Raw genomic sequence first — 26783 nt, forward strand, 5'->3', positions numbered from 1 at the left:
GGCGTGACCCACCACGCCCGGCCATTTATGATATCTTAATGAAGCTTCAAGAAAAAAGAACAGTATTTTTAGAGTCCAGTTACCTGCAGATTAGCTCTATCCTCAAAGGTCTAGTCATTTATGCCATAGGGTATATTCACAAAGCATTTTTTTTTTTGTTCATTTTCTTCTTCTTTCTTCTTCCCCCTTGCCAACCTACTTCAATGTTTAGGCCATTCTGCAATCTCTGAGGATGCGATGACCATAAAATTTCAATTTTTTTTTTATTTTTTGTTTTTCAAAGTAGAGGTTTCACTGTAGCCCAAGCTGACCTGGAATTCATTGTATAGTTTCAGGGTGGTCTTGAACTCACAGCAATCCTCCTGAGTGCTGGGATTAAAGGCGTGCGTCACCACACCCAGAAAATTTCAAAATTTTATATGCACTCTTTACTGCATTCCTGTCATTATTCAAATGCTCATTATGGGGGACAGTAACTAAAAGCTTGAGAGGAAGGTAGGAGACAGCGTAGGATGTTGTATGCAACAGGATGGCTGCCTTTGAGGAAATGGTAACAGTAAGAGCCTATAAGGCAGATGGATTGAATATATGGAAAGAATATGAAGAAAACTGTTAATGAAAGGATTTTAAAGCAAATCAAAGAATTTTATAAGGCTTCCTGATAAGCTTTAATATTAATTAAAGAAGCAGATTGAAATTTCAGTGTTATGGTTAGAGAGAGAGCTCAGTAGTTCAAGGTGCTTGTTGGCTTCCTGGCTGTGGATGTGAAGTGTTCAGTGACCTATCTCTTGGAGCCATGAGCCATGTCTTCCTACCATGCCAGGCTGCATCCCCTCTTAAGTCACAAGCCAAAAGATGTTTCTTTCAGGCATCTTGTCACCACAGCAAGAAAAGTAACAAATACCAAAAATGAACCTGCTTTGGGAGAAATGTTCCCCTTATCAGGAGAACTGTAATCATTAAACTGAACTTTCATATCAGCCTAGACATTTAAGCCCTAATTATAAAGACTTAGTATATAATTTCAAACAAAAGCACAGTCATTAATTAATGTGGAGACCGCCACAAAACAACACATTATTTATTATAACCCTTACTGTACGGAGGAATAATTTCCAAAAGAAAGGTTTGGTATCTGCTGGATTATTGATAGCTCTAATTTTATGAGAATTAAATCTCACCCACTTTATAGGATAGTTCCTTTTAAATACACGAGATTCTGCACTTTTATATTAAAAACAGCAAGCGCAGCATGATTTATAAGTAGCAGCTAGAATTAATTTTAGACTACATCAGCCATTTTGCCACTAATGAACCAAATAACATGAAGCTATGAATACACAGCAATGCAGAAATGGAAAATCATGCAATACATTTGCTAAATATGTGGTATTAAGTGTTCAGCTTTAGAAGCATTCTATACAGTCACAAGACCCTGTCTCCGTGGTGAAGCCTCTGTGCTTTGGGTCTCATCTCTGAAGATAATGATGACACCAATTCCATAAAATTCTTCAGGCCCAAAGTGCTCAAGATTGCTAGCAGAGGCTGCTAAAGTAACACTGGAATTCATGGCATGCTACTGGACCACAGCTTCTGTACTTATCCCTTACAGCCATGAAATCAACAAATTAGCTTCTGTTAAAACCAAACTCTTTTTTATTTTTTTGAGATAGGGTCTCATTCTGGTCCCATATGATGACCCAGAACTCACTGTGTAGTCCCAGACTGGCCTTGAACTCATAGTAGGCCTCCTACCTCTGCCTCCTAACTGATGGATTTAACATAACCCCAAATGCAGTTCTCTAAACACTCTTTTAGGCTGGATGTGATGGTGCACATCTGTTATCTCAATACATGAGATAGAGATAGGATGATCAGGAATTCAAGATCATCTGTAGCTACAAATTCAGTTTGAGGCCAGCCAGAGATATATGAGACTGCCTGAAAAAAAAAAAAAAACAAAAAAAAAAACGGAGAAAACAAAATTCAATCAATCAGTCAATCAAACAAAAAACAAACAATTTTTTTTTATCAATTCAAATGATGTTCATACATCCCTATAGTCCAAGATCTTTTACTGAGCCATAATACCAAAAAATCCCCCCCCCCAAACCCATAATGACACAGAATAAACATTCACACTGCAAAAGATGACATCAGGCATAACAAAGAAATACTCAAGCAATACATGATTTAAACAGGGCAAACACCAAACTCTGTAGCTCCAAGTCCAACAACTCTATCAGTGACAAATCTCCAAGTCTGATAATTCTAACCAGCAACAAGTCTCTGGAGTTCCAATTCTGCCCTACCAGCTATGTTACTCACAATACTGGAAAACTTCATCCGGGGCTGGCAGCTCTCCTAGGCAGCCATCTCGTGGTCCCGGCATCTCCACTGGGTCTCCACTGCACGCCACGGTTCATCCTCATGGGCCTATGGAGGTCTCCATGCAGGCATCCAGCAAACCTGCTTCACATTGCCTATGGCCATTTCCAAAACACAAGACTGCACTGAAAACTCAAGGACCCTCTCTTTCCTGTATTTCCTATGCTCCATAATACCAGGATGACAATTTGTAATTCAGGGGGAAATATAGCAGACTTTGAAGAGCAGGATACTCCTTGAGCACTCAGGCCCCTTCAAAAGAGTTTCCATTTTTCCCATTGCCCTAGTACAGGTCAGCTGGTCCAATCTGAAAGGTTGTAATCTCTCAATTACAGCTGAACACGCAGCAGTTCACCCAAATAATTTTCTTTCTGTGCCATATCCCTCTGCTAACACCAGTTCATTTCTATGCAGAGCAACCCTGCACAACTTCTCAGGACACGGGCATAAGAGCAAGCTTCTCACACAGACTGCTAGGCCAGTCCAAGCAAAGCTTTTTCTCACCCTCATAAGCCAAACCTCACAGTCCATAGTTCTTACTCCATTCAGGTCTTTCAATTCTGACCAGAATAGTCCATCAAGTTGTACTTACAGCACTGTAAGGCATCTCTTAGGCCAAGGTTTCAAATCCTTCCACATTCGTTTTAAAAATCAACTCCAAAAGGCCAAAGCCACACAGTCAGGTGTGTAGCAGCAATCCCATTTCTCAGCACCACTATTACTGTTGCAGTCAGGTTCACATTGGTAGTAGAAATCACCCAACCAAGAGCAGCTTGTGGGAAAAAAGGTTTATTTTGGCTTATAGGCTTGAGGGGAAGCTCCACAATGGCAGGGAAAAACAACGGCATGAACAGAGGGTGGACATTACCCTCCTGGCCCATATAAGGGAGATAATAGGAAGGTAGAGTGTGCCTAACACTGGCTTGGGGAAACTGGCTATAATACCCATATGCCTGTCCCCCAACAGTACACTCCCTCCAGGAGGTATTAATTCCCAAATCTCCATCAGCTGGGAACCTAGCATTCAGAAACACCTACATTTTGGGGGGACATCTGAATCAAATCACCACACTGAGTTTATAGGGATAACAACTGCTGGAAGCTTATACCTTCCTGTGAGAAATAATATTTTTTGACTAGGAACTGAAAACACAGGGAACCCCACATTTTCCCTATCACTTTCTACTGGATAAGCTAAACAAACTCAGTACACAAGTTTGACATCACTAAGGATAACCTAAGAGGTCTGTGAATCACCTTCTTGCAATCTTTTTAAGTGTGAGCCCTTTCCCATTAGGGAGCCTACCTTCTAAAATGCAGAAGAAGGCACAAAGAAATTGTCTGGTGGGTATAAGTGCTGGTCCAAAAATCTCCTAACTTTTAATTTTCATAGTGAGGGGAAGGCCTTCATGTTTTCTCAGAAGGAGTTAGCCTATGGCTCAGACTTACAGAGACAGTAAGATTTGAACAACACATAAATCAAGGCATGTCAAATGAAAGGACATGACAGACAACCAAAATTATTTCCTCTATTGATTCTTTTCCAGAAAAGAAATTTGCTGGTTAGAGATGGGAGCTGGAGAGAAGCCAAGCTCATTTGGTGGATGAAACCATTTGGAGGACTTTCACATTTCCTTTTTGTCTAAATGAGTGTTCTTATTTTAAAGTCTCATTCTTATTGTGATTTAGGATGTCAACATTTCAAGGCACAAACTGAGTTATGTCAGGGTACAAAGGGTTTTGTGGACTTATTTTACAGTAAATATTATTGTCTATTTTTTATGACACCAGGCATGTAAGAATCTACTGGCTGGAAATAATTTCATACAAATGTGTGTATAGCCTAGTGATGGCATTCAGGACATGCTACCCAAACATAATGGATTTGGGTAGATGGAGACATAACGTGTGAGGTGGCCTAGCCGATCTTCCCTGTCCTTCTCCCATGAAGCAGGTCCTAAGGCCCTCATAAGTCATGTTCCCTTTATGGCTAGTGTACAGCATTCCTATCTGAAAATGAAGAGCTTGTTTTTTAAATTATTATTATTTGAGAGAGAGAGAGAATTGGCACACCAGGGCCTCAGCCACTGCCATTGAACTCCAGACATTTGTGCCACCTAGTGGGCAATTGCGACCTTGTGCTTGCCTCATCTTTGTCATCTGGCTTATGTGGGATCTGGAGAGTCAAACACGGGTCCTTAGACTTTGCAGGTAAGCGCCTTAACAACTAACCCATCTCTCCGGTCCAAGGAGATTTTTTTTTTTTAAAGCAAAACATGAACAAGCAGGCCTTGCTAAGTTTTCCCCAGTTTATTATTACTAGAGCATGCATTTTATCCCTTATTTTTCCATGACTTGCCTTTCTTTACTAAACTTACTGAAAAACCATGAAGGTACTTTTTCAAGACTCCATTTTCTGATGAAGGATCCTATATCATCACACATTAAATAAATCTTTGAGACTTTCTTTAGTTATAGGGGGATCAGTTATGGGCGAGAAAAAGATATTTCCCCTTCCCTGCAACAGCATATATGACTGACTATAAGTTACCACTTAATTTTTTAACTCACTGAAATATTTGTATGTTTTTATATGTAGTATATCTTTCAAACAGTGTTCTTTGTGATCATATCAAAATTATAAGATTAGGATGTGAGGGCGATCTGAGTGACATGTGTCACTCCATTGATTGCCAGGGTTGATTTGGCTGACCTGGCTGGTGGGTGTCCCCTTCCTCCCTCATCACTCCAGGCGTGTCCCTCCCAAAGCTGTGCACTCTGTTGAAAAAGATGACCTTCCCCAAGTAGAGAAGGACCAGTCTTCGGTCAAGGGTATGTGAGTAGCTGTACTCCCCTGCTAGAACCTCCAAACAAGCTCTCAAAATTATAAAAATATAATAAGTAAATAAAACTAATATTAAATTCTAATCACTACTTTTATTAGTCTACAAGTTGAGGTTAGAATTGTGTTTTTTTAAGGTAGGGTCTTAGTCTACCCTAGGCTGACCTGGAACTCACTCTGTAGTCCCATGCTGGCCTTGAGCTCACAGTGATCCTTATACCTCTGCCTCCCGAGTGCTGGGACTAAAGGTGTAAGCCACCATACCTGGTTGACATTAGGTTTTTTTTTTTAAATTATTTTTATTTATTTATTTGAGAAAGAGAAAGAAGGAGGGAGGGAGGGAAAGATGGAAGGGGAGAGATGGGGGGGGGATATGAATGGGCATGCCAAGGCCTCCAGACACTATAAACGAACTCTGGATGCATGTACCCCCTTGTACATCTGGCTTAAAGATGCACAAGGTAATGCACCTGGGTAATTGAACCTGGGTCCTCTGGCTTTGCAGGCAAGCACCTTAACCACTAAGCCTTATCTCCAGCCTTGTTTTGATTTTTTTTTTACTACTGTATAAAACTTTAAAAATACCTTAGAATATAATTTAGTATCATGTTTTGAGCTACACTTTTAGCCATGCCAGAAGAAGGGTTTTGAACATGGAAACAAAAGATATGACACATGTGACACATGTGTTGCATGTTGTTTTTTTTTGTTACAAGGATATTGAGAAAATTGTCAGAAATTAATAATTGTCAAAAATCCAATCAGAAGCAGTATTTTATCAGTGATGACTTCTGAATTTGCTAACTGTACACTGGCTGTGCTGCTATATCCTGAAATGGATAGGGGTGAAAAAGCATCGTTCAGAAAACAAAATGCACATGTGCATCACACAACCGGGCATGTGTATATCACATGTATACATGTACAGGTGTGCACACTTACATACAAGTCAGGAGCATGATGTACTCCTGAAGAGTTATACTAGGTTGGATGTGGTGGTGCACGCCTGTAATCACAGCATGTGGGAGGCAGGGGTAGAAGGATGGCCGTGAGTTGGAGGATACCCTGAGACTACACGGAGACTCCCAGGTCAGCCGGGACTAGAGCAAAGCACTGCCTCCAAAAAACAAAACAAAACAAAAAAGAATTAACTCAGTAAAACTGAATCGAGTGGCTGTGTTTGTCACCTGGGAGGCAAAGATCAAGCCCATGGGGCAATGTGTTCACCTTTGGGAAGTTTGTACTTTTTCACACTCTTGTCCCTCTTGTTACATGTAGAATTAGTTGACCGTAAAACAACTCCAAGAGAATTAAAGAGAGAACATGGTTTAATACTTAGGAAATTCCCAAAATAAACAAAACTGTAACATGCTATATTTCTTGCCAATAGGTGGTGCCAATAAGTACTGCTTTGATCTTAATGCACTCAGAAAACAGTTTCTAAGTGCAATGGTCAACAATCAGGGGCACTGATAAAACCCAAGTTCAACAACTATAACACTAAATTGAGTGCTACATTGGCATGTGGCTGGGACTGCCAACCACACACACAAAAAAAACCCCTATAACCTAATACTCCAAAAGCCCAATTTTAATAGCCAAGTGAAGGCTACTATGGAGAACACACACAGTGCTAAGCTGCTTTCCCTGTATGTAGGTAATTCCTGAAACTATCCTATGGGGGTTAGAAGGCAGTTGGCAAAATAAAACCATGGAACTCAGCTCACTAAAGCAAAAAGAGGATTCCAGAAAGTTGCCTGAGTAGCAAATATGACTTCTTTTGGTTACACGCTATATGTGTAAACTATAATATTTCATAAACAAAAAGATGGCAAGAAACCGTTTGTTTCTTGTAACATATCATGAATCATTGCCAGTGATTTTTATATACCATAAATCTTAAGGCTGGATTTGCTTCAGTAAATCATACTCATTCCGTCTAATTCCACATTCCTAGAATTCAACTACTATCTACCAGAAGTGACATTTACAATAACCATTTGCTTGACAAACCTAAACCAGGCTTATTTTAATAAACATTTTTAGAATTTCAAATATTTCAAGATCACTTTTAAGATTTCAAAATAGCCATGTAGCACAACTTTAAAAATTGCAAATTATTTAATGCAACTGATGAATTTTTAACTTTCAAAGTTAGATGGATCACTTGCTATTTTCTTCTAGTTTCTAAGCTCAACAAAGACAGCAGATAATGTTCCTTGACAACACAAGTCTTAGGGTAGAGAGGAATTCCCAGTTAACTAGCTGAACCCTTTATCTGTTATACAGACAAGATTACACCTCCAGGAGATGGGAGGATATCAGTGAAGCATAAGGAGTTGGAAATTAGCTGGTATAGCCTGTTTCAAAGTAATCTTAAAGCACTACTTTTTTTTTTAAAGCACTAATGACCAAGGAATAACAAGAAGATAATAGGGAAAAGGCAGGTACTTTTTAGATTGAACTCAACTCCCCCCCCCAAAAAAAATCATTTGGCTACACTGCATTTAATCAACAATTCTGCAGTCCAAGAAATTAACAGCAGAAGGCAACATAGCTAACCTTGTGATAGCTGAAGACTAGCCCCTCCCCCCGCAATGTGCCACTCCAGTTTCTGGTATTTTCGTTGCCTCTACTATTTTAAGTAAGTCATCAGAGCACCTCCCATTCAATAGTGAAGCTGTAAGGGAAGCTCCAGTGGCATAACCGATTAGCGTGCAGTACTTATGTGAAGGGCTCAGGACCAGTAGAGTCACAGTCGCATAGGTACTGGCTGAGTAGACCTGACTGGGACTCAAAGCTTGAGGGAAGAATGTGGAATGGGGCTGAGGTTTCCTGGACAGGTGAGTCAACAGGGCTCTGTAGCAGAAGCCAGGTACCCTGCCTAGGAACCCAAGTGTCACAGGAGGCATCAAAATGTGATGGACCCTCCCACGAGGAGAAGGCCTTCCTATAGCGCTCTTGGTTATAAAGGTGCCTTTCGCTTTCCCCAAAGCTAGCAATCAAACTAAAAAGATAAGAAAGATTGAGGGAATGAGTTGGTCTCACTCAGGGTTCCAGGAAGGTGGAGTGATCTGTCTGTGAATCACACTGAAAAGGGACATGAGACATGTAAGGAACTGCCCAAGGAAGGAGGCTCCACCCTTTTCTCCTGGAATGAATGCATTACTCACAAGCACAAGTAATTAAACGAAAGGGAACAAGGAAGAGATATTAGCTAACAATTCTGCAGGGAGAAGATGGAAGAAACAAAGCATGGAAAGGGTCATTTCAATGACAACTATTATTCTAAAAGTCTTCCTTGAAGAGAATAAATCACATTTAAGAAAAAAAAAAAAAAGAAAACAGGTAACATAAGAGAAAAGAGTAGGATATTCCAGACAATAGTTGCAAAAGTCGCAATCAATAGTAAAGCTACCCCCTATAACAAATGCTTTGCATACATTTTCTTTTTTAACCCTCTCGATAACTCTTGGAGGACGATACTCCTATTATCCCCAGTGATTCAAACCTAGGTTATTTTGCTTGCAGAGGCAAAATTCCTAAGTACCTTATTATGATAAGAGATGGTTCTTGTCCATAAGCAGTACTGAATCTGTGGTCTGGTTTTACCTGAACCCTGACTCCTGAAAGAGGCTTTAAAAGTAATATCCATCATATAGAAATCTACTTGGTAGCACAAGCCACTAATCCTACCTCCTTAGGAGGCTGAGACAGGAAGATTCAAAGTTTAACACCAGAATGGGCTACAAAGTGATTGCCAGGACAATCTGGGAAATTCTGCCTCCCTTATAAAAAAGTACCGGGCGTGGTGCAACGTGCCTTTAATCCCAGCACTTGGGAAGCCGAAGTAGGAGGATCACTATGAGTTCAAGGCCAGCCTGGGACCACAGAGGGAATTCCAGGTCAGCCTGGGCTAGAGTGAAACCCTACTTTGAAAAACAAAAACAAAACAAAACAAAACAAAAATACCCAGTCAAAGAAGAAAAGAAAACAAATACACTCTATTTGGGAATACTGATCAAAGCCCATCAGCATCATCACCACCACTTCAACATCACCCAACAGACAACTGGGCATCAGCTCAGCGATCTATGCCGTGTCTGCCCACCAACATATTTAAAGAACTCAACCACTGGAAGTTTTATTTGGCATGAGGCCTATTAAAAGGAGAAAGAGAGAGCTCCAAGTCAGCTTGGGCTGGTGTGAGATGCTGACTTCAAAGGAGAAAGACTTGGGGGCGAGAGAGATGTGGACTGCAGCCATCCCACCTTCTGGTTCGTGAGAGGATGTATTGGTGACAACAGGAAGATCCGGCAACACGTGGGAGAAGCCCAAACAAAGGTCAAGGCCAGTTCCACAATGATTGATTCACATAGAAAATGCAAACAAATTAAGAGTAATAGGACACTTGGGAAGAATGAGCAAGCTATATCTGGCCCATCTTTCTCTATGGACAATCAGGAGGGAGGAGGAAAGGTAAAATGAACTGGCTGGGGAGGCCAGAGAATGCTAACTTGGGAACTGTCATTAGTACCTATGGAAAGCGGACATGAAGTACAAAAGGGAAGAAAAACATCTTAGGTTCCACACTATACACTAGAAACAAAATTAATTTAAATCATGCATTTTATTTGACCAGTATTTCAAAAATGTTGCCATTTCATCGTGAACTCATACAAAATATATTCCATGGTGTCATGTCGGGAAAACTGGTTACTAGGTAACAATCACATCACTTCTCTGTCAGTGTGCAGTCCTAGGCTAGAACTCAGCAGCCACATGTGACCGGTGCCTCCTGAGATGGAGAGCACAGGCCTCACGGACCTTCCACAATCAAAGCAGGGTCAGTGGGATGAAGATACAGCAGTGGGCTGAGAACAGAACGAGTGAGTTGGGCTGAAGTAGCAACAGTTCTATTATTTTACCGAGAAATGACCTTCCTCCCTTCTTCTCTTCGTCCTTTCCTCTGTTCTTCCCTCCCTCCCTTGTTTTCTTGAGACAGGGTCTCACTTCGTAGCCCAGATTGGCCTCAAATGTGCAGCCATCCTCTTGCCTGCCAAGGCGGCTGAATTACACGTACAAGCCACCATGCATGTGGCACTCACTTATCTATCCCTTCTATCGCTTCATAGGTTTTTGTCCTTTTAATTCTGCTTTCAATTGTGAGTGTCCCAAGTCTCTTATTTAGTAGGAGACATAGGACTGTGTCCAAATCAAATGTCCATATGGGTGGAATAAAACCCAAAGTACCTATCCAACTCTGGTGAGCAGGTGGAGGCTGCCCTCACTGCCTGTGGTGGTTTGGTTACAAATGTCTCCCATCGCCTTAGGTATTTCTGAGTGAGAATAAGCTTCCTACTTAAGTCTCCAGCAGGCACAGCTCTGCTGGAGGAAGTGTTACTGGAGGTGGATCTTGATGCAGCCCTAAGGTGTGGTTTGGAGTCAGCTTTTCTTCGCTGGTGCTGGCTATTTACCCTGTTCTATGAACGTACGACAAGGTGAGCCAGCGTCCTCCACCATGATGAAGCTTCCCCAGGAATCTGTAAGCCTGAAATAAACCCTTTCTTCCCATAAGCTGCTGCTGATCTGGGGTCTGTCCCAGCAACAAAGAGGTAACAATAACACTACCTCTTACAGACTGCAGTGTGGCTGTGTATGAGCAATGGACACTCACTCATAGCTGAACAGAACCACAAAGCTTCTGTATGTTGTCCCTGAGTCGGTGGGTCATTCTGGACTAGCAGAGTTTATTAGTCTGAAAGAATAAGGCGATCTCGATTTCAATCCTGGTTCTGCTAATTGTAAGGCCAGTTAGACTGTAATACAAGCATCTCTATTGGAGGGGCTTTAAAAATCATATTCTCAAAACAAAGCATTCAGTGTAAATAACAGCTTACATAATTTCAAGTTGCTTTTTTCCAGTTAAAGCACATAATTAACTATATATTATTTTGCTTCAATGGTTGGTTTTGTTGGGTTGTTAGGACACAAATAATATTCACCAAGTTTTTGCTATTACTCACTGAAAGAGGCCACTACCTATACAAGACCCTCATAATAGGAGGAAAAGATCATGACATCAAAATAAGAGACTGATTGAGAGGAGGAGGGGATATGATGGGGAATGGAGTTTCAAAGGGGACAGTGGGGGGAGGGATGGTATTACCATGGGATATCATTCAAAATCATGGAAGTTGTTAATAATAAAATAATAAGTAAATAAATGCCACTAGATATGCTATATAATTTATAAGGTGGTAGATTCTATGACACATCCTTACTCTAATACTAAGTACCATATCCTACATATAATTTGTAGCGGTATATGAGTATTGCAGTGTCTTTCTGAACAAACGCAGACTTTTCCCCCCACATGACTCTATAGTTAGTATCCTTATGCTCTCCAGCCCACCTCAATATGTGAACCTGCATGTTTGCATCGAGTACAACAATGTCCTTGTTTGCAGGCAGTGAAACATGTTCTGATTGCACCTCACTGCCAGATTTCCTTTTATCAAACCTATTTTGACTTATTAGTCACTAGCTCAAGCATGTTGGTCATTTAGCTTTTAGCTTATAGTAAAAACCTGAAGGCTTCAAGACTTGGTACTATGGAACAAATTTGGACCCTTTGCTCTTTCAAACCAGAATGCAGTGTTCATTATCATTAATATTATTAAGTGAGTTATAGTTATAAGCCTATCATAATCTAGGGAGATGTTACAGAATGATTACTGAATATGTTTAAACTTAGAGAAGAGAGAAAACCAAAGGGCTGATCATCCCCATCCCGCATAGACAAAAGGCCTGAAACAGAAAGCAAAAGGAGAGCCAGCCAGCCGCATCTACTCACCTGCATTGGAGCCAGTCAAGTTGTAGCGTGCATTCAACTTTTTGATGATGTTCTCGTGGATTTGGTACCACTCACTCTCCGTATTGCACCTAGGAAAATATGATCACTCAGTTCTCCCCTCCCACTTAAACTTTAATGAAGCATGAGATCAGTCTTCATTGATAGCACGCTGGCCTTTTTTTTAAAAGCTCAGGCTGGCCTGGAATTCACTATATAGTCTCAGGGTGGCCTCGAACTCATGGTTATCCTTCTACCTCTGCCTCACCAGTGCTGGGATGAAAGGTGTGCGCCACCACAACTGGCCAGCTGTTTTTTTTCCCCCCAAGGTAGGGTCTCGCTCTAGCTCAGGCTGACCTGGAATTCACTATGTAGTCTCAGGATGGCCTCGGACTTACGACAATCCTCCTACCTCTGCCTCCCGAGTGTGTGATTATAACCACCGTAATGTGCTTTCCTTCTAGGAGTCCTCCATAACCTACTGCAAATAACCATAAGGTTTAGCATGGCTATTCCAAAACGAGCAGGGATGCCCACGCTTGGTAATATCTACCACCTTCTTCATGACAGAGGCTGTTAGGATGAGCAACTCACAGCTTTGAAACAGACCAAAACAAACAAACAAACAAAAAACCCCCCCACCAAACTCAGGAAATAATGCATGGAGTGGAATGGAAGGCGTGGCAGACTAGGGGTCCAATGCAATGCCCTGGACACAAACTCTCACTTTAACTGAGTTGTTTTTTGGGGAAAACTGATTATCTTCTCTGTTCCTTGATTTCTTCATCTATGGAGTAAGGAGAATATACTAGAACAAGAAATAAGCACAGGCTTAGGATAACATATAGTAACTGCTCAATAAAGGTTGGTGGTAAACCAATTTCTGCCTTCTTTAACATGGCCAGGTCTGGTTAACATCAGAATGCAAAAAAGCTAAGCAAAATGCAATTGATGCTACCATAGGCTACATTAGAGAAAACTGGCAGGATTTACTGGAGGGCCACACGAACTACTTCCAGATTGTTCATGTCTGGGAGAAATGGCAATGCTGTCTCTCTCACTGTCATGGTTACCTGTACTTCTTGTCATTCTTGTCACACTAGCTCACATTACTTTATTACACGGTATGAATCATTCACTAGACTCTCAGTTAGGATTCCTAAGGAGTAGCTCAAAGATGGATTGATAACGGAGTCCTCCTCACTACTTTGATCATAGTAGAGACTGAAAACCACCAGATACATGGGTGGATGGATGGATGTCTCTCTTCCTGGTAACTCCTGATGACTAATAACTATTTGCAACTGCTGCTCATTTTTACTGACTATGGTGGTTTGATTCAGGTATCTCCCATAAACATGTGTTCTGAATGCTTGAATCCCCAGCTGATGACAATTTGGGAATTGGAACTTGGTTGGAGGTGTTTGGTTGGGGGTGGGCTTATGGGTCTTATAACCAGCTTCCCCTTGCTAGTGCTTGGCACACTCTCCAGCTGCTGTTGTCCACCTGATGTTGGCCAGGGGGTATTGTCCAGCCTCTGCTCATGCCATCTTTTCCCCTGCCATCATGGTGCTTCCTCTCGAGTCTGTAAACCAAAATACACCCTTTCCTCCCATAAGCTGCCTTTGGTGTGATGGTTTATTCCAGCAATGTGAAGCTGGCTGAAACACTGACATAATTTCCTGCATCAGGTTTGGGAAAACTTTCCTCATCCAGACATATTTGTAAATTTGCTAGCATCTCTTGCTAGCTAGAAATGTTTCTTCCCAAAGCTTAATCAAGATTGTATAAACTATCAATTCATGTGTTCAATAGAACAAGTTCCTTTTCCTAGCAATTATGTCTGAGGTACTTAATTCATAATGATTAGCTTGCATATTTATTTGTCATCATAGGTTTTCCAGTTTGACATACTGGGAGCTATTTTTAGAACAGTTAACAGTGGGACACTAAACAGATATGAGTTCTGGAAGGCTGGAAAATTAAGGTGGAAGAAACCATCCCACCTGTCTTGCTGTGAGAGATCAAATTGCCATTTTAGTACATTTTGCCTTCAGTTTTCTTATTTTAGCCCAGTGGGAAAGAAAGATGGTTTCCTTCCTACTAGTTAGGAGACTAGAATTCAGGTTTTAAACCTAAATAGTCTAAAGTAAAAATCAAATCTTCTAAAGCAGGAGATTGAAACAGCTTTGAGTCTTAAAGTATCTGTTACTATTTTTTGAGTCACGGGTAGAAGTAGGGATTTGGTCAGCTACACAAATAGAAATGTCTTGCGAATGGCTTCCAGCAAGTATTTTGTTAAAGTGTTTTACTGAATTCAACTCCTTCCTCCTGCACAGTGACTGTTCTGGCTCATTAGAATTCTCTTTAAATTGTTTCATGGTTTACTGAATTGAAACTTGGTAGAATGACCAAAACCTTGTTTGATGCTAAAGAAAAATATGACTACCCCTCTTCCCACAAAGGGTAGAATACTTTATTTTTGTGACAGTGGATGTCTCCCACAGGCTTAGCTAGGATTCTGGAGCCTCTTCAGTTGGCTACATAATCAGGGTAGTGCCTATCACTGTTGGCCCCTCAGTCTTCCCAGTAGCCAGATAAATGCAGTAATTACCACCCACACCTGGAGCAACTCTTAAGAAACCATGAGATTGTTTGTGAGGAATTTGAACTTTCTCAAAATGTAACATCATGAGGACAGACATGGACATAGTGTGAGATGATGTTTATGAAAACAGAAGCTGATGACCTGAGAGCTGAGGTTCTAGAGTAAGATATACTCAAAGTTCCCCTCTGCTATTGGCTAAGAAAGTTATGCAAAATTGGCCTAACAGCATCTGCTACACAGGTTTGCTGTGAGAACAAAGTGACAGGTTACACGTAAAGATCTGAGGAGAGTTCCCTGCAGACAGCAAGAACAAAGCAAGGACGACCCTTATTAATCATTACTGTCTCAAGGACACTATGTTTTATGACTAGTAGAGTTTGGAAAGAAGAACATAATGGATTTAATTCCAACCATCAAAACTGAGGGGAGCCATGTGATAAAGAGTAATAAGTTCTATTGCCTGCTAGTTTTCAACTTTAAAATGAAGATCAGGGTAGAGAGATGGCTTAGTGGTTAAGTCTTTGCCTGTGAAGCCTAAGGACCCCAGTTCAAGGCTCGATTCCTCAGGACCCACATAAGTCTGATGCACAAGGTGGCACATGTGTCTGGAGTTCATTTGCAGTCGCTAGAGGCCCTGGCATGCCCATTCTCTTTCTCTCTCCCTCTTTCTCTGTCAAATAAATAAATAAATAAAGATAAAAATAAAATGCAGTTGTGAAAAGCCAGGCGTGGTGACCCATGCCTTTAATCCTAGCACTCAGGAGGCAGAGGTAGGAGGATCGCCATGAGTTCGAGGCCATCTGGAGACTCCATAGTGAATTCTAGGTCAGCTTGAGCTAGAGTGAGACCCTTACCTTGAAAAGCCAAAATAAAAATATATAAATAAATAAAATAAAATGGAGTCGTGAAAGTTCTTACCCAGGCTTCTTTTTCCTAATTCTTATTTGGATTTTAAAATACTATACATTCACTTTTCAAGAACAAGTTAATTGTCTGAAGGTAAAGACATTTTAGGTGTTTCATTCAAGGAGATACGTTACATGGTGGGTGTTCTATCTAATCAATAACCTTTGTGCATCAATGGTATTCTATCCCATAGTTTCTCTAACTGGCAAACAGTGAGTTAGGAGCTCACTGGTGGCGGGTCTACGGGTGACTGGGTTTTGGACAACTGGCTCAACCCTGAGCCGCGGGCTGTTGTTCAGTTACCCAGGCGAAGTAGCACAAATCTGAGCCACATCCACATGTACCTCGTGGCCGCAGAGCCCCCCACATGTGCGTGTCTTACATGTACACCTTCAGGACAAGGTCATCCTTGGTGTCTCCCGTCAGCAGGTCTGCGATGCTAAGAACGGCGCAGCCGAAGGGCCGCCGGTACTGGACGCTGCAGGCGTTCTTCTTCTCTCCTGCTCCCATTCGACCTGTCAGGTTAAAGAGCAAACGTGACCCACAGAGGCACAGGGAAGCATGAGACAGGCCGTATGGAATGGAGTTAGGTGCTGCAAAAAAAAACCCACAGTGTTGGGGAAACAGAAGACCAACTTACTGAGTGGCCTTGAGCAAGCAGCGGAAACTGTGGGCATGAAAAACCAAGAGAAGCTGCAAGCCATGAAGGCCAAAGGAGATCCATCCAATGGGTCGTGAAGGCGCCCCGGAAGACCCGCCCCACTGCAGATGGGCAGGGGCCCACTTCACTTTCACATGAAAAGAGGTCCATATTCACACAGAAATATTGATTCAAAGATCTGGGTAGGTGTCCTGGCATCCAGCTGTTGTAACAGAGCACTTGAGAGGCTAAGGGAGGACCAGGTGATTTTTGAAGCCACCCTAAGCAAGGCTCCATCTCCAAAACAAAACAAAAATTTAAAAAATTCACCTTTGGGCTGAGAAAGGGCTCAGCAGCTTAGGTGCTTTCTTGCAAAGCTTAACGACTCAGGTTTGATTCCTCAGGACGCCCATAAAGCCAGACGCAGAGTGCGCATGCATCCAGAGTTCCTTCGCAGTGGCTGGAGGCCGTGGTGCACCCTCTCTCTGTCTCTCTGCCCCCCCCTCTTCTGTTTGTGCCTACTTGCAAATAAATAAATAATTTAATTCATCTTTGAAGGATGGAGAAATGACTCAGCAGGTAAGACACTTATCCACAAAACCCAATGCCCTGTGCCCATGTAAATAAAGCCAGATGCACAAGGTGGTGCATGCATCAAGAGTTCCTTCACAGTGGCTGGAGGTCCTGGCATGCCTATTCCTGACTCCTTCATCTGTGTCACTCTCTATGCATGAAAATAAATAAATAAAATTTTTATAAAAGCATCCGTCTTGGGCTCAAGGGACAGCTTAACAGTTAAGGAATTTGCCTGAAAAGCCAAAGGACCCAGATTTGATTCCTCAGGACCCAGGTTAGCAAGACTCACAAGGCGGTGCACGTGTCTGAAATTTGTTTGCAGTAGCTGGAGGCCCTGGTGCACCCATTTTTTTTCTCCCTCTCCCCTTTATCTCTGTCAAATAAGTTAATAGATAATTTATAAAAGCATCTGTCTTTAAAAAGTTTTTCACCTTTGAAAGGAATTAGTTTGAGAATATCTGAATATAACAAAAAAAAAGCAAAGGCAAGGGCTGGAGAGATGGCTTAGTAGTTAAAGTACTTGCCTGCAAAGAATAAGGACCAAGTTTCCATTCCCCAGTACCCACATAAGCGAGATATACGTGGTGGTGCATGCATCTGGTGTTTGTTTGCAGTAGCTAGAGACCCTGGTTCATCCATTCTCTCTATATGCCTCTTTTTTTTTCTCTCTCTCCCTACCTCCCTTTCGTGTGTGTGTGTGTGTGTGTGTGTGTATATATAATTTTTTTTAAGTACAGGAAATCAAATGAGCATGCTCCTGCCTCAGGGCACCGGCGATTTACAACTTAGCCCATCACTGATATAATAGAATGGCTTTGAGTGTTATAAAATTTTAGTTTATTTAAAATTTTCGTGCATATGTGTGTGCATATGCAGGTGTGTGTATGCATGCATACTCACATGCATGTTTCACAGTGCCCAGAGAGTGATAAAGTTTGTGAGGGTCTTCTCAAATGGTCAGGTGCAGGACATCTCGTACTCCCTCTACAGTAGCTTTCTCTCCATATTCTTTAGTGCAGTACACAGTGCTTAAGTATTTAAAAAAGAAAAAAAGGGGCTGGAGGGATGGCTTAGCTGCTAAGACATTTGCCTGCAAAGCCAAAGGACCCAGGTTTGAGTCCCCAGGAACCACGTTAGCCAGATGTACAAGGGGGCGCACATGCTAGAGTTCGTTTGCAGTGGCTGGAGGCCCTGGCATGCCCACACTCTCTCTCCCCCTTTCTCTGTCAAATAAATAAATAAGTAAATAGAAAAAAAAGACTGCATGAGTACCGTGCCCTACGTGAACTGTAGGATTCAGAGCCGGAAGAGTCCTCATGTACCTTCTACTTTGTTCTAAGGAGGCTGTCTAGTGTTAAGTGGCTCTGAAGCAGTCTTCTCAGCAGTCTCCTAGCCACTGGGTCATCCTGCATGTGCAGCGCAACGAGCGAGTCTAAAACACGTACTTAAACCATGGTACAGCTTAAGACTGCAATGTGTACATCAGCCTAGTCCATTCTTTAGTACAATTCAACAGAAAGATAAATTGAACATGTTTTTAATCTACCAAGTGAGCAAAGTTTTAAGTTTGCTTAAATTACTTCATAACTAAAAGCATGATTGGTTGTTATTTCAATTTAAATATTACATTTAAAAGTGTTTGATTTATAAGGATATATATATATATATATATATATATATATATATATATATATATATATATACTTGAACGAAATGTTCTTTATGAAACATATCATGATGCACAATGAATACATATCATATAATTCAATATTAAGTAAAATGCCATTATACGTATTAGATTTGGCTATAGAATACAGCATCAGGCCATGAAAATGTGACTTTTAAAGTTCTCATGTTTTCAAAATGGAATCTCTACTTTCAATAGAGATGGGACTCTTTCCTGTTAGCCAGACATTTTGGATACAGCAGTGCACACAACAAACATTTTTATCTTACTGAAACTTACATTCTTGACTGCTGTTCTTTTAAAATATGCTACTTAAAAAAGAATTTACAATCTAAGTTTGGTCAGCTAGCATGTAGTTGGAAAGGCCACATTCCCAAAGCAGCAACCATAAACACTTGGAAACTATTCATATTAGTCCTGAAAGTTTTATATAGTAGATATCTAGAAAGTGACACTTGTTGTTACCAGTGTCTATATGTGTGAAGTGTCTAAAAGCATCTGGGGATAGTCTCTTCCTTACAATTAAGGCACAGGATTTGGTAAACTATCAACAGTAATATCTTCAGAATACTGCCGCATTTGTCGAAAGAGAACCTTTTTGTGGATAGTGAGATTAATGCATCTAGAACACATGACTGGGATGGACTGATCCAAACTGTAGGGTCTGTTTTTGTCCTGCTTACTAATTTTCTCTACTAAGCATTTACTTATTTTAAAAAAAAAATATTATTATTTTTGTATGTCCCAAAACTCAAATGACTTAGTTGGCCCATTTTTTAGTTTTCATGTTAGCCACTCCTCATGAGGTCTGCACACTTCCATTTGTAGGTGTTCCCACAAAAGTGAGATATTGAAGTTCTTCTTTGTGGATGGATTAAAACCCAAAACCTATTGCTATTTTTTTTCTTATTTAACATTGAATTCTGGAAGTGCAGGAGAAATCCTGTTGTGCTATAGAATTTTGCTCAAAATTATGGATCTGTTTATGAGCCTCTATAGATAAGTTTGCAGTTTCCCCCCTATATGAAGTTGCTATATTTCAGCGTCAGCATTCTTTCTGTCTTAAAAATAACCCATTAATAGTTAAATACCAATAATAAAATAATGTGCTCATAGATTATTTTAAAATACATAACAATTTAAGGCTAGGGAGAAAGCTCAGTTGGTCAGGAGTTAGCCTCTCAAGCATGAGGACCTGCAGTTAATCCTCTGACACCCCGATTCATGTGAAAAAACTGTGGGGGGGCATGTACCTATATTCTCAGCATTGGGAATGCAGAGGCAAGAGCATCCCTGACAGTCTAGCCTAATTAGGAGAGTCCAGGATCCATGAAAGATGGGTTGAGAGTGCCTGAGGCATGACACGGGTCTTCCTCTGGCCTTCACATGCATGCAAACATATGTGCATGCACACCTATATACGCTCCAGCCCCCCTAGCCCGTTGTCCTTGAACATGGTTTAAAATCTTCTTTCCGGGTTTAGGGGGCACCATAGTTTTGATGGTCAAGCCTTTGGTATGGCCATTATATCATAAAGATGACTAGATGTCAGCCTTGGTGTTCCTAACTGAAAGACTGATCAGAAACCACAGTTCTGGTGTGGTTCCTAGAAAAATTCTCTAAGTAGGAAAGAAGGAAGAGTGAGCTGAGATAAAATCCTGAGTACCAGCACAAAGCAGAGAAGAGAGGTTCAGAGACCCTAGTCACTTAGGATGGGCAGAAGGAATAAAACTACTAACTTCTCTCTTCCTTCTCTCTCCTTCTTTCTTCTTTGTGTTTTAAGGGTAGACACACTATATTACATTAAGAGAAGGAAAGAGGAGGAAGCACAGAGAGGTCCCGCCAGGAGGGAGGCGAAGGGGGTAAGGCGCCTCTTCCCTTCTTTCTAAATAAGGGGTGTGGGCATCAATTCCTCAAGTGCACTGTCAGCACTCTGACGCTTGGCAGCCCGTGAGGATCATCAAGCCCTTTCCCCAGTACAGAAGGTATCGGGAACATCCTATGAAAAGTAAGGAGCACCTGTCCCTGGAAAATAGGCGTCTTCCCCTCTTTAGTTTCACTACATACAAAGTGCTGGCAGGTTAAGCCTTTCCCTGAGGATTTTACTGTAATCTTACTTCATTTCGGTCTTAATATATGAAAAGAGTCAATGATTCTGGTGTTTTGCAAGCATGTATTTATTTGACGAAATTAAGGGGGTGGGGATGGGTAAATGATTTCTGCTCGAGTATTCATTCTAATCACCAAGCAAGTGCTTTGTGTTTGAAAGCAGCCCTGTGATTCTGGCGAGGCGGAGGTGGCCTCCCTGGGAGCAGGAACTCTGCAAGTGGAGTCCAGGCGCTGCAAGGGCAAAGCTGTGATAACTGTTTGTCAGTCAAACTATAGATACTATCTGGGGAAGTTCCAAAGGCCCAAATGATTGACTTTTTCTCTCAGTGCTATAGGAGATTATCTGAAAATCTTATCAGTGTTGGCATAAAGACATTCAAAAAAACATTTCATGTTGCCAACTGGCATTACAAATCTGAATTAAAAAAAAAAAAAACTAGGGCTGGAGAAATGGCTTAGCGGTTAAGCGCTTGCCTGTGAAGCCTAAGGACCCTGGTTTGAGGCTCGATTCTCCAGGACCCACGTTAGCCAGATACACAAGAGGGTGCACGCATCTGGAGTTCATGTGCAGTGGCTGGAGGCCCTGGAGTGCCCATTCTCTCTTTCTATCTGCCTTTCTCTCTCTGTCACTCTTAAATAAATAAAAAATGAATTAAAAAAGTTTAAAAGAAAAACCTAAACACAGAATTATAAACTATACTCTTAGCAACCTAGAACACACATTTTATTTCAAAAGTATACAGCAGCAGAGGGTCCAACTTTTCTAATATTTTCAAAGTTTTTGATTCTTTTTTAATATACGTGTAAATAAAAAGGAAAACTAACAAAACAAAACCAAGTGGTGACACAAGCATGTAAAGCCAACACTCGGAGGCTAAGGTAGGAACATCAATAGTGTGAGTCCAGCCTGGGCTAAATAGTGAGCCCTTGACTAATAAAGGATTTAAAAAAAAAAAAAAAACTTTACCACTGCCCATCAAGTATGAACAGACCATAAAGAACTCAGAGCACATAGTTAACGCGAAAAAAAAACATACAGAAAGTATGCTGGATGACAACACGTGTAGAGTCTCTCAATATACAATCTGTTTCGTGTAGAGAAACGGACAGGCATGAGAGTAAGGAACACGTTGCAGCCTGCACGGCTACACCGAAGACACACTGTTGTGGGTGTAGACCAGCGGAGAAGAGGTGGGGAATGGATTCCCAGCATTAGTTTTAACAGGAGACCTGGGTAGGTTCCACCCTTTGCTTATCTATCTGCTCTGCTATGAAATGCCTGCCTCTACGGGCACTTCATGTGGAAAAAAGGGACCGCATTTCTGCCTCCACGGAGCAAGTTCACCACTGAACCTCAAAGCGTCTTCTACAAGATGTTAGTAGACACTACACTATATCAGTGTTTTATTTATAACCAGACTAAATTTAAGGAAAGCCAAGGTCAACAAAGTTAGAAAGCAGTCACATTTAGATTTCTCTAGAGGACCTCTCAAAGCCTTGAAAAAGCCAATGACAGCACATACACTGAAAGAAACAAACATTCTGGGCTGTTCATCGGGTTCAGTTGGTAAAGTGCTCATCTCACAAGCAGCAGGACTTCAGTTCAATGCCCAGGACCCATGTACAAATGCTGGGTTCAGTGGTGTGCCCTTGTGGTCCCAGTGCTAGGGAGGCAGAGACCAGAGGATACAAGTTCCAGCCCAAGTTAGAAAAAGCGTCTCAAAAAAGGTGGTGAGTATTCCTGAATATGACACTGAAGATTATCCTCTGGCTCCACAGGTGCACGTGCATACACACAGACAAAATAAAATAAAAAAAAAATAAAGATACAGTACTCAGCATCTCAGGCCCTCTTGTAGCATCCTCTATGACAGTGCTATGTAGCTTCTGCAGTCAGGAGAATGCCAGTGTATGTAAAGGTTTCACAAGCTGAAATGAGACTAACTTCACTCCTGAAAGTTCACTGCGTGCAAATAGACAACTGGGATGTAAAAACAAATATAAGGCACTTGAAACCTCCAGGTTTAGGAGCTACAAGAAATCAAAGCAAAATAAAGCAAGGTATTTAACAATTTATACTGAAAGCAAACCAAATTCTATTTACAGGGTGTGAAGAGGTTGCAGACGAGGCTGGCAAAGAGAGAGAACAGTTCTCAACCTCTGTGGTTCTTGGATCCACATCTGACACTAGACAGCAGAGATATCAAGCCACCCCAAAGATCTCTCGGGACCTGCCTCTACCACAGCCACAAGTGCCATACCTACCGATTCGGATGATGTGCACGGTGATGTAGATGTCCTTCCTTAGCTCGCTGCTACCCAAGTCCTAGCAAGAAACAAAGCCTGGTTACTTTGGAATTCATAATCTGCAGCAGCAATTGAAAAACAACACCACACACTGCTTTTATGTAATATAGACAAGGACACGCTGACAGTTGTAATGGGACGCTTGTCACCGAAGAACATCATTCAAATCCTGTTCTAAAAACGTCACTCCTCATCAACTTCAGATCAGCTGATGTTAAGAAATAATTCAGAAGACAGAAGTGTTTCTAACCAAAAATGAGACTACTGGGGAGGCTCAAAACTTATCAATGCCCTATAAAGTAACAGTTTAGCACCAAGTAAGAATCTCTACTGCACCCTCCAAGGTTCAGGGACCATTACAGAAGAGGTGGAGGGAAGAATGTAGGAGCCAGATGGGGAAGAGTGCTTTGGAACAGTGTCAGCCAAACTCAAACTAGCTGTGCGTTTATGACCTCATATTGGCTGTCATTACCTGCACAAGACCATATAATATTGAGCCCATCAACATATCGTCATGATGATGGAGGAGGGGAAAAATGACACCAAGACAGAAGAGGAGGGGTGGAGAGATGGCTTAGTGGTTAAGGCGCTTGCCTGCTAAGCCCAAGGACCCATAGTTGACTCTCCAGATCCTTCATAAGCCAGACACACAAAAAGTGAGGCAAGCACAAGGTCTCATATGCCCACTAGGTGGCACAAGCATCTAGAGTTCAATTGTAATGGCTGGTGAGGCCCTGGTGTGCCAATTCTCTCTCCCTCCCTCTCTTTCTCTCTCTAAAATAAAAAAAAAAAAAAGAAGAGGAACTGATTGGAAAGAAGGGGTTCCTAGAAAGGGGGGCAGGACAAAAGAAACTAATCAGGGGGGATTATGATTAGAATAAATTATGTACATGTGTTTAGACTGTCAATAAACATTTTTAAAACAAGACATATTCATGAATAAAGACTTTTGTTGATTGAATCTCTCAGGCATTCTATCAGCATTTAGAAAGCTCACACTGGAATAATGCTATGCTGGGCTCCATCACTACCCTGCTTTGGTTATAGTACAATACAGTCAACAATATTCTAGCAGAAGTATCAGGCAGGGCAAACAACATACTAAAGAAAGCAAGGTAACTGTAATTAATGTTACTCTGCAGTCCATCCACTAATGCAATTTGTGTGTTATTTACAAAGTTCAAGCAGATTCGCTGTGTTCTTTCACACTAGGTTATTTCTCTTAAATAAATACAACGAGCAGAATGAGCCTCACGGATGAGGGAAGATCCACTTACCACAAAGAGCGAGCAATGTCGTTCTGGTTTATCTGGGGCTTTGGGAAGCCCATTTCTATTCAGTCTCAAGAAAAATCTCTCACTGTAAGAGAAGAAAAAGTTTAACACTTTGAAAATTATTTACTATTTATTCCTGTTTGAACTGCTTTTTAATCAAGCAGTAAAGCTCAACATTTATTAGGTCACTTGTGTGATATCAAATTGTTCACATCAATTATGAGGATACTGAAGATAAACATTTGTTTCATTTCTGACAAAACCCGAGAAAACAGTACCTGCATAAATAGATATGCAACAACTCAACTTTTAAAGAAAGTAGATTTCCATGACAGTTTCCATTGTTGTTAATTCAGAAAGTGGTAAGAAATGTAATGAAGTGAGAACATACAGCCTATATCATATTACTGTATTAAATTAAGATAAAACATTTCACACTCTTCTAGGTTCTAATTCTAAACACACACAGACATGGAATTTTCAATAAATGAAAGCAGCATTTTCTTCAGTCTATAAATGAACACAAAATCTCACACTTGCCAATGAAATTGTACTTAAATATACCCAGGTTTGATGCAATCATAAATGATATTGATCGGCCACTAATTCAGGACCTTAAACACCTCTGGAATCTGTATATGGTGATGTGTGACACTATTTGTTTACACTCAAAAAATGGGATGATTATCTACCCAGAAAATGTTAATCTAACTGCTACCATGACTTTTAAACCCTCACTGAATTTCAACATCCTAGCCTTGATGGTAGAATCAAAGAGTTGATTGCCTTGGGCAGAGAACACAAATCCAATATCCACAAATGTGAAGCTGTCCCTTAACCTGGCCTTGGTCAGTGCAGGGTTAGCCTGGGGAAAAGTAGGCAAGTGTCTGAACCTACCACTCTATATTTTGTTCATCACCAGGTCCTTGCCTTAGACAATGTCTCTGACTTTCAAATAACATTCAGAAGGGGAAAAGTGTGATCCATCATCAGATCTCCAAAGAGGCCTATGGATTGAACTTCTGGCTGTTTTGGAACATTGGTTTCTTTTTTGTGATCTAAATCTAGACAGATGCATTCACCTGCCTGGCCAACTTAGTCTTTTTCTTACATGATGCCTATGCTTGACCACTCATATGAAAAAAAGGCAACCCAGAGGCATTTCTATGGGGCCATTTCTACTCCTATTACCCAAACTTTTCCACAGAGCAGGTGGTGGATAAGGTATACATGGAGAGAAGATAAACTACTGTCAGGATCCTCAGGTGAAGCTAAAATTCCCATATGATGCTGGTCTGAAACAGAGGTCAAGATTGATGGATATAATTGAGGATGAAAACTTAAAATAGTTCCATCCAATAGCCACTACTGTAATTGAAAAAAAAAAAGATTATAAGTTCTGTTCACATTGAAAGAAAATTTACTATTACTTAGAAGTTTGGGCTGGAGAGACAGCTTAGCAGTTAAGGTGCTTATCTGCGAAGCCTAAGGACCCAGGTTCAATTCTCCAATAGAAAGCCAGATGCACAGAGTAGTGTATGCACCTGGAGTTTGTTTGCAGTGGCTGGCATGCCCATTCTTCTCTCTACTTGCCTCTTCCTCTCTCCCTCTCTCTCTCAACAAAATTTCAGGCTTAGCGGTTAAGCGCTTGCCTGTGAAGCCTAAGGACCCTGGTTCGAGGCTTGATTCCCAGGACCCATGTTAGCCAGATGTACAAGGGGATGCATGCATCTGGAGTTTGTTTGCAGTGGCTGGAGGCATGGCACACCCATTCTCTCTCTCTCTCTCTCTCTCTCCCTCTTCTTTCTCTCTGTCTGTTGCTCTCAAATAAATAAAAAATAAAAAAAATTCAAAATATTTTTAAAAGTTTATTCACACTTAAGATACGATAAAAGGAAATACATAAAAATTCATCTTGCGATTAAGTAGTTATACTATGTTCATCTTATTAGGTCATGCTTCTGAGAATTTATCACGAAAAAAATACTCTGCTAAAATCTGCACATAGATTAACTCATTTGATACTCACTATGCCTTCAGGAAGTAGGCACTATTAAGGTACCACTAAAAAGATGGGATTAGATACTATAACAGATCAAAGGGTTCTTGTGGCTGGAGAGATGGCTCAGTGGTTCAGGGTGCTTGCCTGCAAAGTCAGATGCACAAAGTGACATATGTATCTGAAGTTCGTTTGCAGTAGGAGGACTCCCTGGTGTGGCCATTTTCACTCTCTTTCTCATTCTCTTTTTCTATTCTTGCAAATAAATAAAAAAATTAAAAAGTTATTGGGTGACTAAGAATTCTCTTTCATGTGTGAGTTGAAAACCACACATCCTGTGAATGTTATAGCTAAATAATTTCTAATATTGGGCTAATGTTAAGAGCAAAAGATGAGTATGGTGGGTGGTTCGCATCTATCACTCCAGCACTTGGAAGGCTGAGGCAGGTTTACCCTGGGTTCAAGATCAGCCTGGGCTACACAAGACCCTGTTTCAAAAATCAAAAGAGGAAAAATAGAAAAAACAAGAGTCTTTCATGTATGGGGGACACCCACATGACTCTTGTCAAACCTGGTTCCAAGATTGCTTCTGTC

The 26783-nt window shown here is 41.1% G+C and overlaps 1 protein-coding gene across 5 annotated transcripts in view; it reads right to left on the reverse strand.

Annotated features, from left to right (window-relative positions):
* Dock4 (dedicator of cytokinesis 4) overlaps positions 1–26783 on the reverse strand; it is a 478789-nt gene that overhangs the window by 191314 nt on the left and 260692 nt on the right. For all 5 annotated transcript variants that reach the window (XM_045135544.1, XM_045135547.1, XM_045135546.1 and 2 more), the window contains exons 9-12: positions 24194–24275; positions 22875–22935; positions 15980–16112; positions 12087–12175 (exon numbers count right to left, since the gene is read on the reverse strand). In XM_045135544.1, coding sequence (XP_044991479.1) covers positions 12087–12175; positions 15980–16112; positions 22875–22935; positions 24194–24275 — 365 coding nt within the window. The remainder of the gene's footprint in view (positions 1–12086; positions 12176–15979; positions 16113–22874; positions 22936–24193; positions 24276–26783) is intronic.

Source organism: Jaculus jaculus, chromosome 16, assembly GCF_020740685.1.
Source record: "Jaculus jaculus isolate mJacJac1 chromosome 16, mJacJac1.mat.Y.cur, whole genome shotgun sequence".
Lineage (NCBI taxonomy): Eukaryota > Metazoa > Chordata > Mammalia > Rodentia > Dipodidae > Jaculus > Jaculus jaculus.